Source organism: Equus caballus, chromosome 25 (genome assembly GCF_041296265.1).
Source record: "Equus caballus isolate H_3958 breed thoroughbred chromosome 25, TB-T2T, whole genome shotgun sequence".
In the NCBI taxonomy this organism is placed as follows: Eukaryota; Metazoa; Chordata; class Mammalia; order Perissodactyla; family Equidae; genus Equus; species Equus caballus.
In genome coordinates, this window is record NC_091708.1 from 37615001 (window position 1) to 37629458 (window position 14458).

General features: G+C 39.8%; 1 protein-coding gene across 34 annotated transcripts in view; it reads right to left on the reverse strand.

The window, feature by feature from the left end:
- Nucleotides 1-14458, reverse strand: part of MAPKAP1 (MAPK associated protein 1) — a 225525-nt gene that overhangs the window by 173742 nt on the left and 37325 nt on the right. For 30 of the 34 annotated variants that reach the window (XR_011432658.1, XR_011432654.1, XR_011432661.1 and 27 more), the window contains one exon: nucleotides 8496-8644. The exons of the other annotated variants lie outside the window; for them this stretch is intronic. Coding sequence is in view for 16 of the 30 variants with exons in the window: in XM_070251810.1 (XP_070107911.1) it covers nucleotides 8496-8644 (149 nt within the window). In the remaining 14 variants the exon portion in view is untranslated. The remainder of the gene's footprint in view (nucleotides 1-8495; nucleotides 8645-14458) is intronic. 34 annotated transcript variants of the gene reach the window in all.

The following is a 14458-nucleotide window of genomic DNA, read 5'->3' on the forward strand; positions in this document are numbered from 1 at the left end:
TGGGAAGTGACTTGTCCCAGACCCCGAGTATGGCCAGGGCTAAAACTCACACCTTCTGATTCCGTATCTGTGTTCTTTCTACCACACGGTCTTCCAGTTCTGGAACTCAAGTTTCCACTTTTGTAAATGTGAATGTCATTAAGAATGAAAATAAAAATCTCTGAGAATCAGAACATCTAGACTCTATGCCCAGTTAGGTGACCCTAGGCCTTGATTTCTCTGGATAGTTGTCTTCAACAGAATAAAATCAGGGCCGGTCCGGTGGCACAGCAGTTAAGTGCGCACGTTCCGCTTTGGCGGCCCGGGATTCGCCAGTTCAGATCCCGGGTGCGGACATGGCACCGCTTGGCACACCATGCTGTGGTAGGCGTCCCACGTATAAAGTAGAGGAAGATGGGCACGGATGTTAGCTCAGGGCCAGGCTTCCTCGGAAAAAAAGAGGAGGATCGGCAGCAGATGTTAGCTTAGGGCTAATCTTCCCCCCCAAAAAAGAGTAAAATCAGGGCCTAGTACTCTGAGGGACAAGAAAACCTCTCTATTGCAAATTACACACAGCAAGGTACCCCAGATGAGGAGGCTGAGCCTAACACTCCACCGTCCCCAGTCCTCATCACACCTAGGATAGTCTCCTAAGCCTTCCCTGGGACCTCAGTGCTTGACATTCAGTCCAACCAGATTCATCTGCTAATCTGGTAATTAATTAGCTAGGAAAAAGGCAGTACTACACCAGAAATCTTGTTATAACAAAAATATCCATGTTTTACCTCTTAGTGCCTTAACCTTCAAGAATTACAATCAATATATTTTCTTAAATGACACCTGACATCTGCCTCACTTAAAATTACTCTCTCACTTTCTCCTCTTAACGGCCTAGTGAACTGAGTTGGGCATCTGAGAATACAGATCTGTTTCAGAGAAGTGAATGACTTCTGGGGCGATTCCTTAGCCAGAGTTCCAAAGCCATTTGCGAAGTGGGAACAACGAAGAGGCTCCTGGCTCCCAGCCCGCTCTCCTCAGAAACCACTCACTCAATGCCCCAAATGCAAACCAAACAAGCAGGATGCACCACACCCCCTCCAAAAAAGGATATGTGTAGTGTCTTCAAGAACATGGTAACAGGCTGTGATCTGTAGTCAACAGGCCCAAACCTGCTCACAATGGTTAATGTCCACCTCATCCTTGGCCCTCTCTCAGTGCTTCCTAATTCAGGGGTGGTATCATCATTCACCCAGTTCTCCACTCAGAATCGTCCTTGAAACTCCTTTCTCCCCCATTCTCTGACATCTAATCCATCATCAAGTCCTACCACTTTTACCTACTAAATATCTCTTGAATTCAACCACTCCTTCTCCATCACCAATAAGTAAGCCCAAGTTACCATCTCTCTTACCCGACCACTGCAAGTTTCTTGACTGGTCTCTCTGTCCTCATAAACACTTCAAGTGTATTCTCTTCAGCACAGCTCCAGTGATCTTTTCAAAACACAAATCTGATTATCTCACCTCCTCATTTAAATTTGTTCAAGGCTTTCCAGTGCTCTTAGGTTAAAGGGGACACTTCCACCAGCCATACCTGGTCTGCCCCTGTAGACCTCGCACCACACTCTACCTCACCCTTGGGTCTCCAGTCACACAGCCTTCTTACAGTTCCTCAAAACTGCCAAGCTCCCCCTTGCCTCAGTCTCTCTGTACATCCTTTCTCCTCCCTCTTCCTCTAGTTAGCTCTTACTCATCCTTCTGCTCTCAGGTCAAGAGTCACTTTCACAGGGATACCATCCTCGATGCCCTAGAACGAGAAGTAGGTCAAATGCCCTATGATAACACTCTCAAAGCCTCAAGAACCTCTGCTGGAAGTTGGTGTTTAATTCACAGTGATTATACTCTGATTGCAATTTTACATTTAGTGTTGTGATTATTTACATAACATCTATCTTCCTGCCAAGAGAAGAATTTCCGTGAGGTCAGAAACCAGGTCTGTTTCTGCTTACCACTGTATCCACATTTTACTTAACAGTGCCTAGTACACAGAATACCCTCACTAAATATGACGTCAATGAACAGCAATGTGGTCAAAGGAAAGGAAACTAACATATCTCTCAGCACTGGCCATGCATCAGGCACCTTGCTGCGTATGCATTTCTCATTTACATTAAGTGCTCACAACATTTTAAGATAAGTATCATTAACCTCATTTTACAGACATGAACACAGGCTCAAAGAGGCAAAATGATTTGATCAACATGACACAGCAAGTAAATGGTAAAGCTGGAATTCTAACCCAAGCCTGACAAACATGTTCTTTTCACTACAAAATTCTGCCTTCCTTTGAGAAACCTCTAAGCAAATGACGAATTCTACTTCTGATAGCAATTTCTAGAAGATGGCTCCACAACCAGAGGAAGCCACCACAGACTGGCAGGGTTCAGAACAGACTGTAGAAATGAGCCCTAGACACAAAGAGCTGAGTGGAATAAGCTAGTTTTAAGAACTTAGCCTTGAGAATTTAACTTCAGAGTAGGATGCTGGAAACACTTTTTTGTTGTTGTTCTAAGATTCCTATTTAAATCATTCTAAATACCATACAGACAAAAATCCCAAAGTCTTCCCTTGAAAGATTTTCAAAATAATGTCAAGCAAAAGGAAGAGGAATGCATTAATACAATGGTAAGGGGGAAACAATCTCAAAAAAAAGATGTTATTAAGTTAATGAATTTCGTCCTTCTCTTAGTGTACCATACTGTGTAAAAAGGTACTGAAGATCTAATATCTTTCTTTAGAAATAGAACAGACTAATAAAAACTGGTCTTTGAAAAGGAAGACTAGCAAAATAGTCACAGAGACAAGTCTTCAAGAGAATAACTGCTAAGATGATGCTGGGACTTGATGCGCCTGCCTTTAAAAAGGTATATAAAAGGAGCCGATGGAAGAGGAGACAAATAGCTCCTAATACAAAACACACAATCACTTTAGGTTTGTCTCCCTTTTCTAAAAAATTTGTCTCTTAGTGAGCACTAAGTATGTGAACCTCAGGAGCACTTTTATTGAGAAGAAGGGAGGGAAATGAGACAGTCTTATGCAGCCAACTTCCTTCTTAGCCACCTCCTGGGAGGAGGGGGGCTGGCCACCTGGCGGGGGGGGGGGGGGGGGGGGGGGGGCGGGATTCAGAAGCAAGGTCAAAGGCCAGAGGGTCCTTAGGCTCAAGGTCACACCGCAGTTTAGGCAGGACTAAGCAAAAGCTGCTGTCTACAAACATAATCAGTACTAAAAAGTCCAGGTTATAATTTTTTGGAAAGAGATCATGAAGCTAAAGTAGTTTAACATATTAGAGGGGACCATTCTCATGACAATAGCAAATATTCCAAGTTCAGATGAGGAGCATTTTCCTCTGAGTGTAATTTTTTTTTAACATGATTTCAACTCGCTGACCTTTCTGAGTCTGCAATATTTCTCAGCGGCTTCATGCTTTTCTGCAAAGTTTTAAGTGACTTTCTTTGAAGAGAGCCATTTAATGCCAATGACTGTAGAAAACATTTGTTCATAATTATCCAGACATAGGCTGGAACAATGCGGAAACAGGAGCAGCATGCAAAAATGTATTTAAGGACTATCATCCCAAAATGCTGCTAAAAGCTATTAACCAGTATGTGTTAATTGCCACAGCATTCATATTAATTTTCACTTCAGGCTCGACATTGTGGAATATTTCCCCTGATACATTTTAAACAAAGTTTAATTTAAGGAACTGCTTCTATCAACACTTATGAAAATTAACAGCCAAGCAATTAGCACTCATGAATTATCCCTTCCCCCATGCTCTCTGCAGCTTTCCTGTTAAAACAGTTTCTAACAGAGAAATGGTTACTTTCTAACAAGTTAACACAATCAAAGTCACAGTTGTCTATATGAACCAGAACTGGTTCTGCTTTTTTAAGCTTTGTCAAGGCAAACATTCTCCTTATATTTAGAGTATAATTTAGCTAAATCAAATAAGTAAGATATTTAACATTTTAGTAAACTGCCAAGCAATTACTAATACCAACCTATCTTCTCACCGGATGTTTAAGAAACAGCCATTGCCAAAAAGGCGGAAGTAATTACTAGTCTTAATCTTCCTAAAGTTAAAGGCCAAAAGCCCACTGGATTCCCTGGACTTCAACAGGAAGACGACCTGCACCCAGTCTGGTACACATCTTGTCTAACGATGCTATTCTAAACTGCCAGTTTCAAGAGCACATTCCCTCTCACTTGATCCTCTCAGCAACCTAATGAAGTACATAGGAGTTAGCAGCATCACTGGCCCCCACCCTTTACAGAGAGAGAAAGAGGCAGAAGTGGGGTATTTGTGGAATTCTTCCTATGTCTCAATCAATCCTCAGGAGGAAGATACCCTACAGTCGTCTCATTCATCATATGAGCACTGGAGCTTCAGGAGGTTAAGAAACTAGCCTGAGGTCACACCATAAGTGGTGGAGTCAGGATTCAAACTCGGATCTCACGACAAAATAGGTCTGCTTACAAACTAAGTTACACTGCCTCTCATTGTGCCAGATGCTTTATCCCATCTGATGGTCTCATTAGCCTTGTGAGGAAGGAACTCTCATTTCTTTTCACAAGTAAAGAAAATGAGGTTGGGAGAGGTGAAAAACCTGACTGAGGTGACACAGTCGATAATCAGTACCATTCCTTTGTTTGTAACAGTATTGACAGGAAATGCGTATTTGAACTTCTGACTGATGATGGTGATGATGTCTACTGATGACGATAATACTTGCAAATCAGTTTAGCCAGAAAATGCACTAGCAAGAGCTTCTCAAGTAAGTGACTGCAATGGAAGGGAATGGAAATGGGATAGAAAGGATTGACACTTCTTAAAACATGACCTCATTTGAAACAGATGGAGAGACAGGGTGGAAATCCGCATATTCAGAGGCCCTCACATCAGTGCGAGATGTTTACTACCTATCAGAAGAGCCCACTCCCTTGTCACCTCAAAGCAACCCCTTGTCACACACAAACAACACTTCTCACAGACAGGGAAAGCAGGAGGACTGGCACAGGAAGGTTTCCAATTGTCTCAACCTCTGGAACAGAGGCTTTGTTTCGGTAGTGAGGCTATTCAGAGGTCCTGTTTCCAACAGCCCCCAAGAATTCAGGCAGATGGTTGAGCCTGGTTTTGCCTTGTCTGACTGAGCATTTCCTAAAACCACTGGCAATCTGTCTTGGACTTTTTTCAAATGATCAGTAAACAGAGTTATTAATAATCTATGAATCTAAACAGGTCACAGATAGCACCACAAATTTGCCAGACATAATATAAACATAATAAACCTGATCAAAAAAACTGTCAAAATTACAACAAAGCACATGCCTAAGTATAGCCTCTCTCTCAATTGCATGCCTTCAAGAAATTATTAACCAACCACAATTTTTTTTTAAGATTTTATTTTTCCTTTTTCTCCTCAAAGCCCCCCAGTACATAGCTGTGTATTTTTACTTGTGGGTCCTTCTAGTTGTGGCATTTGGGATGCCGCTTCAGCATGGCTTATGAGCAGTGCCATGTCCGCATCCAGGATCCGAACCGGTAAACCCTGGGCCGCCAAAACCGAGTGTGCGAACTTAACCACTTGGCCATGGGACCGGCCCCAACCAATCACAATTTTTAAAAATTAAATTATTAACCAGCTACAGAAACCAAAAATCATCTGGAAGTATTCACATTACTTTGGCACAATAGCTAAGAGATGCTTATCCTTAAAGTCACTAAACCCAAGAACAATCCAGTTTGCACAAACCATTAAAGATACTAGATGTGCTAGCTTAACTACAACGTAATTGTAAAGCCATACCAAAAGCAAAATCCTTTTCTCAAATCTAACGCTAGTTTAATCTTGAGGAGGATTTCACAGCAGTTAGTCTCCTGAGGAAATACATAATTAAGTAGTTTTTTAGCATATTTAATTAGACCCCAAACTCTTCCCTGTCCCTTTCTCTCCCCAATTATGTACCATTTGCCCAAGAGACCTAAGCAACTCAGTTAATTATGTAAATAAGGCAAGCATTATTCCCAAGAAAAGCATTGTGAATATTTGTAGGGGGAAAAAATGTACATATTTTAGTGGCTATAACAAACCTTTGCAGAAAACAAAAAAATAGGACTATAAAAATACACGGGAAACCCTTATATTTGAGGCAAAAAGCATGGAGTTCAATGACAAGATGGTGAATCATTAAAACAGGACACTCCTTAAATATGAGCTGAATAAAAATAAAATAATTTTAAGTTACAACAGTAACAAAAATTTAGTGCTGAACGTCAAATGATTTATGAGAAGAATCAATCTGGAAATTATTAAAGTCGACTCTCACAGAAAAGGCTTTATTATCAGGGGGTTGACATGATCTTAACTCTAGAGGCAGCCATAGTGCTGTTATAACTACTACAATCCCATTATTATGCAATCACAAAATGCTAATTTGATCATTTTGAGGTGTTATTTGAATAGTCATTTTAATTTCTAGGTTACAAAAAGGCTTGACTCAAGTATAATTCTCTATTAATCATTGAGATGTCATTGAATATCATATTGATGCATTTCACAAAGATAAAGAAAGACTAATTTAATATGTACAGTACAATATCCTTCAAATATTAGCCACTTTCATTACATATCTGCCAAATGCATCAATATTAAATAATAGATGAGAACAAGGGTTTAATTGTGTTTTAGCAATTGTACTATGTAGGAATAATAATAAAATAGCACCGCATCACAAGACAGACTTATCGATATATAAATCTTTCTTAATCAACGTGTAATGGTAACTGCCCCATGCTCAGATCCTTTCCTGATTACAAATGACTTGATACGACAAAAGCATCAAAAGTCTTAAGCATAAACACATCTAGCAAAAATAATTCCTTTGTGACTGTGGAAATAGCTTTACATTTTTTTTAATTTCACCCTGGCACTTCAGAAGTTAGATATATAGCAAACAGAGCTCCCAACCTTCTGACAAATCCAAACCTAAGTAATTTATAATAGAAGCTAATGGCATAACGAGAATTCTAGAATACAGTATTTTTAAAAATCTGTGCTATTTTGTTGGCATCAAAGCATTATCATGTATTCATTACTCCAGCAATTACATCCTCAAAGCATGAGACAGTATCAGGCAATGGAAGCAAAGAAATTCCAGGCACGTAACCTAATCCCAATAATAACTTCACATATCTAAATGAATCAATTGTAGTATTTAAGAAAAAATCCTCTACAGTCCGACTCGCCATTTTCCAGAGGCTGATGTTCCTGTCCTCTAGGGGGACCCTTCCTTCTCTTTGCTATACTCCACAAGAAGAAACAGGAGAAGGTGGCAGGCGGAAAGCTAAAGAGAAGACTTACATCAATATGCCCTCTAATTCAGTGACAGTGCTTTCAGATGTTCTTTGGATGAAACTCCTAAGCATGTTAGTATTTTTATGTTATTTACGCATTTTGTTTCTAGTTCTTGCTCTCATTCCCCACCAACATCAACATGGCCAATGGCCATAAATGCTTACTTAAACCTATGGAGACATGCTGAACTGTATGAGGTAAAAGCGCTTTAAAGAGAAAACATCTCCTTGCTCAAAGATGACAGCTGACAGAACCAGCACATAACCAGAACCTGAATATGAAAAATGCAAACATAAGCAAAGAGCTGTGTGTTTATTAATTGCAATGGTGTTGAAATAAGACAAATTGTATACAAGCCCTCCAGGCAACAAGCTATTACTCAGCACCCCCAACCCACTGCCAGACAGCAAACATAATGGCCATAAATATAAAAATCAACTGCACTGTCTCCTGAAAGAGGCAAGCGCAGTTCCGCTCAGATCCAGGATGGCAGGGCGTGAGGGGGAGACGCTTCTGCACAGGGAAGTAAACTCCACCTAAAACAGTGGCCATTTTTCTAAAAGGAAAATAAACACACTTTAATTTTACAACTGCAAATTGTGAGAACAGGAAAAAATAAAGTCACCCTGCACAGCAAGTGTCAAACAACATTCCCTATGATGAAATACTGCCACGGAAAGCAATGGCCTAGAATTCTGAAATGAAGCTCTAACCTCAACAATTTCTGCAGTTATAACAAAGAATCAGACAAGACAATGCAAACTCCCAGAACCACTTTCAAGGCTTTCCCAACACAATTAGACCTTGATTAATCATAACTCACCTAACCCAAACCCACAAGTGCATTTAGGAGATAAAAAAGGAGAAAAATACACACACGCATATCTTAGGTCTATTTTTGTTTTAATCCTCCCAAACATACTACTGTAGAAATAACTTTAAGCCCAAACTCAGACCTTTTTATATCCTCAGTCTTAGAAAATATGAATGACATTCTATAATTACTCTGGATCACTTCCAAAACCTTAAATCTAATAATAATAATAACACCATCACCAATTCCACTCAACTGAGATTTTACTTCAGTTTCATTTTCACTTACCTTGCCATCAAATTTGGAATACTCATTAAAGGGATTATTCAGCTGCAGAGGGCACTGCTCCAGGCGCACAGATAATATGGACTGCTTTCCAGAACTTGAAGGTTTCTCTTTGAGGGACTTTTTTTCAAACAATGACTTTAACTCCTGGGCTGTGATACAAGAGAAAGATAAAAAACATCTTTTTGATTACAACACAGAGAGACAGCCTGTCTACCCTCCCCAAGAAGTCTTTTTTGGAACCTTAAGGAGGGAGTATCCAGAAACACACGCAGGTCTGATGTGGGCAAACAGCCCTGCACGTACTTCAGTATTTGTGCATTGAAAAGGCAGAGACTTGAAAAAACATGCAGGTCAGGATTGTCAGTCTAGGACTTGGGTTTCAGGAAGGGGGCAGAGTCAGACAAACCAACAGAGCATTCTGTAAGAAAAGTATTCACAGCAGAGACCTAAGCTTTGGCCTGGCTTTGCCACTAAGAGAAATGTGACACTGGACAATTCACTAAACTCCTCTGGGCTTGTCAAACTAGATAATCTTGAAGATCTCTCCTGGCTCCAATACTATGTGATTTTGAAATTCTAGTTCTTCAAGGTCAAGGTTCACATCTTAATCCTCTCACACTTCCTAATGACACCTGGCACAAAATCTGGATGATAAAGATGAGGAGGAGGAAAAGGAGAAAGAGTATTTACAATAATAGTAGCAAACATTTATTGAGCAAGCACCGTAGCTCATTGAGTCCCCATAACATGTCTATAAGATAGATACCAGCAGCATCTCAATTTTGTCAATGTGCAAACTGAAGCTAGAATATTCTGATTAGCCCCAGGCCACACAGCGAACAAGTGGCAGAGCTAAGATTTGCACCCAGCCGAGGCTCTTAGCCCTTAGGCACTAATGAACAAAGAAGACCTTCAATAAACTCTGCTGCATGAATCAATGAATAAAATAATGATTGCAGGAACTCAGATCAAATTATTAGTAAATCAAAATCTTCAGCTCTTATTCATTAGTGAACCGAGACAAGTCAGTTCCATATCGTCTAAAAGATCATTTAATTTTTTAAATTAATCTCAATACCATTTAAGTTGGTAGCTAAATGATAAGGACACGAGAGTTCATTATACTTTTTATTTTTGTGAATATTAGAAATTTTCCATATTTAAAATTTTAAATCAATCTTAGATCTTAAAATCTGCAATGAATAGGTTCAATCCCATTCCACTCTTGAGCATAGCCAAATTGAACTGAGAGAGATCAAACAGAACTCTGAAAGAGCCACTCAGAACTTTTCAACAAACCAGCGGGCAAATTTATCAAAGGAGTCCCCATAGATTTAAGTGGCAAACCAGGAGAAAAGGATCTAATTCTTTTTTAAAATGTGGCACTTGACTATCCAATTCCAGATTCTGAATATATAAGCACATGTAAGCAACAGAGATTAAACACACATTTGAAAAAGGTTTAGATTACTATTCAAGTGGTATTTTAAATATTGGAAACATTATTCTACCTGTAATCTCTTACTGATTTTATTGCTCTACTTTGGAAAGGAATGAGCCCCCATTAAGAACCTCCCATGGGCCGGCAACAGTGCTGGGCGTTTTCATACCTGTCCTCACAACCATCCTAAGAGACAGGTTACTAGTAGCTCCACGCAGAAACGGAGGTGGAGGAAACTAAGTAACTTGGCGAAGTCACACAACTGGTATCAGTAGGGTTAGGTGTGAGGTGGTGATGTATTATATTAACTCTTCTATTCTCAGACTAATTCACACTTAGACCTCTCGCCTCAACCTCTGATATTTTCCCTCTTCCTCCCTTGCTTCCTTCATCACAGAGAAATAGAAACAACCACAGAAGAAGCTCTGCATGCTCTCACCTGCATCTCCACCTGCCTTCTCTAATATCATTTGGATGAACCACCTATGCCCCTATCAGATCAGCCCCTCCTTTGTGCACTAGCTCTCATCCCCTCTTGCTGACTCAGGGGCATTACTCAAGCAATTCTCTCCCATCTCTCTTCCATTTTCAGTTTTTCCCTCTTACTGGATTAGTCACATCAGCACACAAAGATATGAAATCCTGCTCACAAAATTTTTTTTTAAAATACTCCCTTGATCCCATACTCCTTTCCAATTACTTCCTATTTTTCTGCTCCTCAAACGTTTGTCTATATTCTTGCTGTCCAATTCCTCTCCTCTCATTCATTCAAACCTACTCCAATCAGGCACTCAGGCCCCACCACTCCACCAAAGTAACTTTCATCAGGGCCACTAATGATCCCCTTGTTGCCAAATCTATTGGTCAGTCCTCATCTACAAGACCTCTTGGTAGCATTTGACACGGTTCATCACATCTTCCTTTTTTTGTTTTTTAGCACATTCTGTTTTTTTTTTTGGATTTCATTTTTCCTTTTTCTCCCCAAGCGCCCCAGTACATAGTTGTACATTCTTTGTTGTGGGTCCTTCTAGTTGTGGCATGTGGGACGCCGCCTCAGCGTGGTTTGATGAGCAGTGCCATGTCCGCGCCCAGGATTCGAACCAACGAAACACTGGGCCGCCTGCAGCGGAGCGCGCGAACTTAACCACTCGGCCACGGGGCCAGCCCCACATCTTCCATTTTGAAACTTTTTTCACTTGGTTTCTCCACTCTATCTTCGATCTAGTTCTCATCCTGTCTTTCAGGCCATTCCTACTCAGTCTCCTGGCCCATTCCTCCTCATTTTCTCCTGAATTTCTGGCATTCCTCAAAGCATAGTGCTTGAGCCTTTTCTTTGCTCTATCTACATCCCAAACCCTGGGTGATCCCACCCAGCCTTAGGTTTTTAAAGATTTTATTTTTTATTTTTTCTTTTTCTCCCAAAGCCCCCCCGGTACATAGTTGTGTATTTTTAGTTGTGGGTCCTTCTAGTTGTGGCATGTGGGACGCCGCCTCAGCATGGCTTGATGAGCAGTGCCATGTCCGTGCCCAGGATTTGAACTGGCGAGACCCTGGACGGCCGAAGCAGAGCACACGAACTTAACCACTCAGCCACGGGGCCGGCCCCCAAGCATTAGGTTTTTAAATACCATTCTACAAGAGGCAAAACAAAGTGGCAGTGATATAAATCAGAACAATGATTACCTCTGGGGAGTAGACTGACTAGAAAGGGGCACAAGAGAACTTTCCAGGGTATAGAAATGCTCTATACTTGACTGGGATGTTAGTTACAGAGGTATATATGTTTGTCAAAAGTCATTGAACTGTACATTTAACATCAGTACATTTCACTGTATGTAAAACATATCTCAATAAAAAATAAGTGAGTAAAAAGGGGAAACTTATTAAATAAATATCTTCCACATGCTAATAATTTCCAAATGAATATTCCTAGATCTAAACACTCCCTACAATCATAGACTCACATATTCAATTTTCTATATGACACCTCCACTTGGATGCCCAATAGGTATCTCAAACTTTACTTGTCCATAACCAAACTCTTGATCTTCCCCCAAACCTGTCTCTCCCACAATCTTCTCCTTCCCAGTTACTGGCAACTCAATCCTGCAGGCCAAAAACTTTGGAGTCCTTCTCACTCTTATCTTTCTCTCATACCCTATATCCCACCCAGCATCAGATCCTTCAGAAGATATCCAGAACCATCTCTACAGCCACCAAAGCTGGATTATTACCACCACCTTCAAATTAGTATTCTTATTTCTGCCTTTGCCTCCTCCACCCACTCCCCAACCACCGTCTCTTCTCAACACAGCAGCCAATATGAGTCTTTTAAAATATGTTATAAACTTCAGAATAAGAAGAAAATTGATAAATTTGACCACATTAAAATAAAAAACTTTCGTATGGGAAAAAATTAGTGATGGAAAAAGAAAAAGTATAAACTAGGAAAGAATAAAGGTTAACATTCCTAAGACATAAAGATTCTAAAAGTAGAGAAGACATGACCAACAACTCTATAGAAAAATGGACAAGAGATAAGAAACGTCCACGTAAAAAGAAATTCAGACAGGGGGCTGGCCCCGTGGCCGAGTGGTTAAGTTCGCGCGCTCTGCTGTAGGCGGCCCAGTGTTTCGTTGGTTAGAATCCTGGGCGCGGACATGGCATTGCTCATCAAACCACGCTGAGGCGGCGTCCCACATGCCACAACTAGAAGGACCCACAACTAAGAATGTACAACTATGTACTGGGGGGCTATGGGGAGAAAAAGGAAAAAATAAAAAAATCTGAAAAAAAAAAAAGAAATTCAGACAGCTCTTAAACAAATGGAAAGATGCTCAACCACATCCATAATAAGAGATACGCAAATTAAAACAACACTAAGATATCATTCCACATCTATCAGATTGGCAAAAATCTGAAAGTTTGAGGCTATGAGGAAATAGACACTCTACACACTACTTGAGGGAATGCAAAATAGCAAAACCCCTATGGAGGGCAACTTTGGCAATATTAAGGAAAATCACAAATTTACCCTTTGACCCAACAACATCACTTTCGGGCTTCTAATCTTAGATATGCTAGCAAAAAACAAACCACATACGCATAAGGCTATTCTCTGCTGTGCCATCTGCAACAGCAAAAGCCTAAAAACAATCAAATATCCCTCAAGAGGGGACTGATTGGCTCAGCTGAGGGACATCCACATCAGGCAGCACTATGGAGCTGCAAAATGGAACAAAGTCTCTACATATTGCTCCTGAGTAATTCTCAGGATGTGGTGCTCAGTGAAAAAAGTGTTGCAGAAAATAGCGTGAAGTATGCTATCTTTAATCTAAAAAGAGGAAGATATGAATATAAATATGCTTATATATAGTATTAGGTGGACAGAAAAACCAAAATCTTTTTAAAAATGACTATCTACAAGAAGAGGAGACAAGAACTGAAGTTAGACTTCTCTGATTTTACCTTGTTTTATGTATTCAACTTTGGAACCATGTAAATGTTCTATATAATTATTAAAGAAAACTAAAAGTGCAATCTCTTAAAAAAAAAAAGCAAAATACAATAAATGAACCCAAGTATAATATTGAGTTGGCGGTTTAACTACAAAGAGAAGAATTAATTAACTTTATCATACAGCAATCTGACTGTACATTCCCTAATGGAACATACCAAAAAGACAAAAAAAAAACCCCTCTGCTTTTGCCAATCATATTGTTAGTAATAACCCTGGTATTTCTATTCTGGAACCAAGATTTTCAGCATGAAAGAAAAGATACATAAACATAAAATCAAAAAAGTTAAGTAAACACTGTGTAATCTTCAATTTGAATTGGAATTATCAGCATTAACTCATAATGTGTTTCCTCTTAAAAATTTTATTTTTTTCTGAGCTCTATCCCCTGAAAAGGCCTACAAGGGAGAAAAAACCAAGCCAGTGACCACCCCTAGAAGTCAGGCTGTGGTCTCGTGACGCCATTTACCTAAATGCTGAAAACCACCAAGACTCCCTGGGGAGTGGCTGATTCCAAATTTGGGGAAGCAAATGTGTAAGATGAGCCTGGAACATCTTGTCATCCAAAAAAATAAGGAGGCTATAAAAGATTATTGGAATTGTATCCAAAAAACTTAGCAGCCAATGTGAAGGGACTCACTACACAAAGGACAATTATAACGTCAAAAAAAGAATAACAACTGCAATGAACTGAAAAATATAAAATATGCTGTAAAAATCCAAGAGTTCACGATGATACAAAGGAAAAAACCCTCACTGGTCGTCTACTTAGGATGCTAGGGAACAAACTCTTTATTCTGAAAACTATTAACAAAGGGAAAGAATCAAGCATTTATCCTACCTTTCTTGTAGGGACTATATCTGACGATAACCAAATAATAGATTAGGAAAAGTTCTTCTTTATATAAAACAAACTAATAAATGAAGAAAGACTGAATTAGAAATCACTATTTTGCAACTCCTAATGAAATAACGCATCTAGGAAAAGCCCACCAATGGCCACAA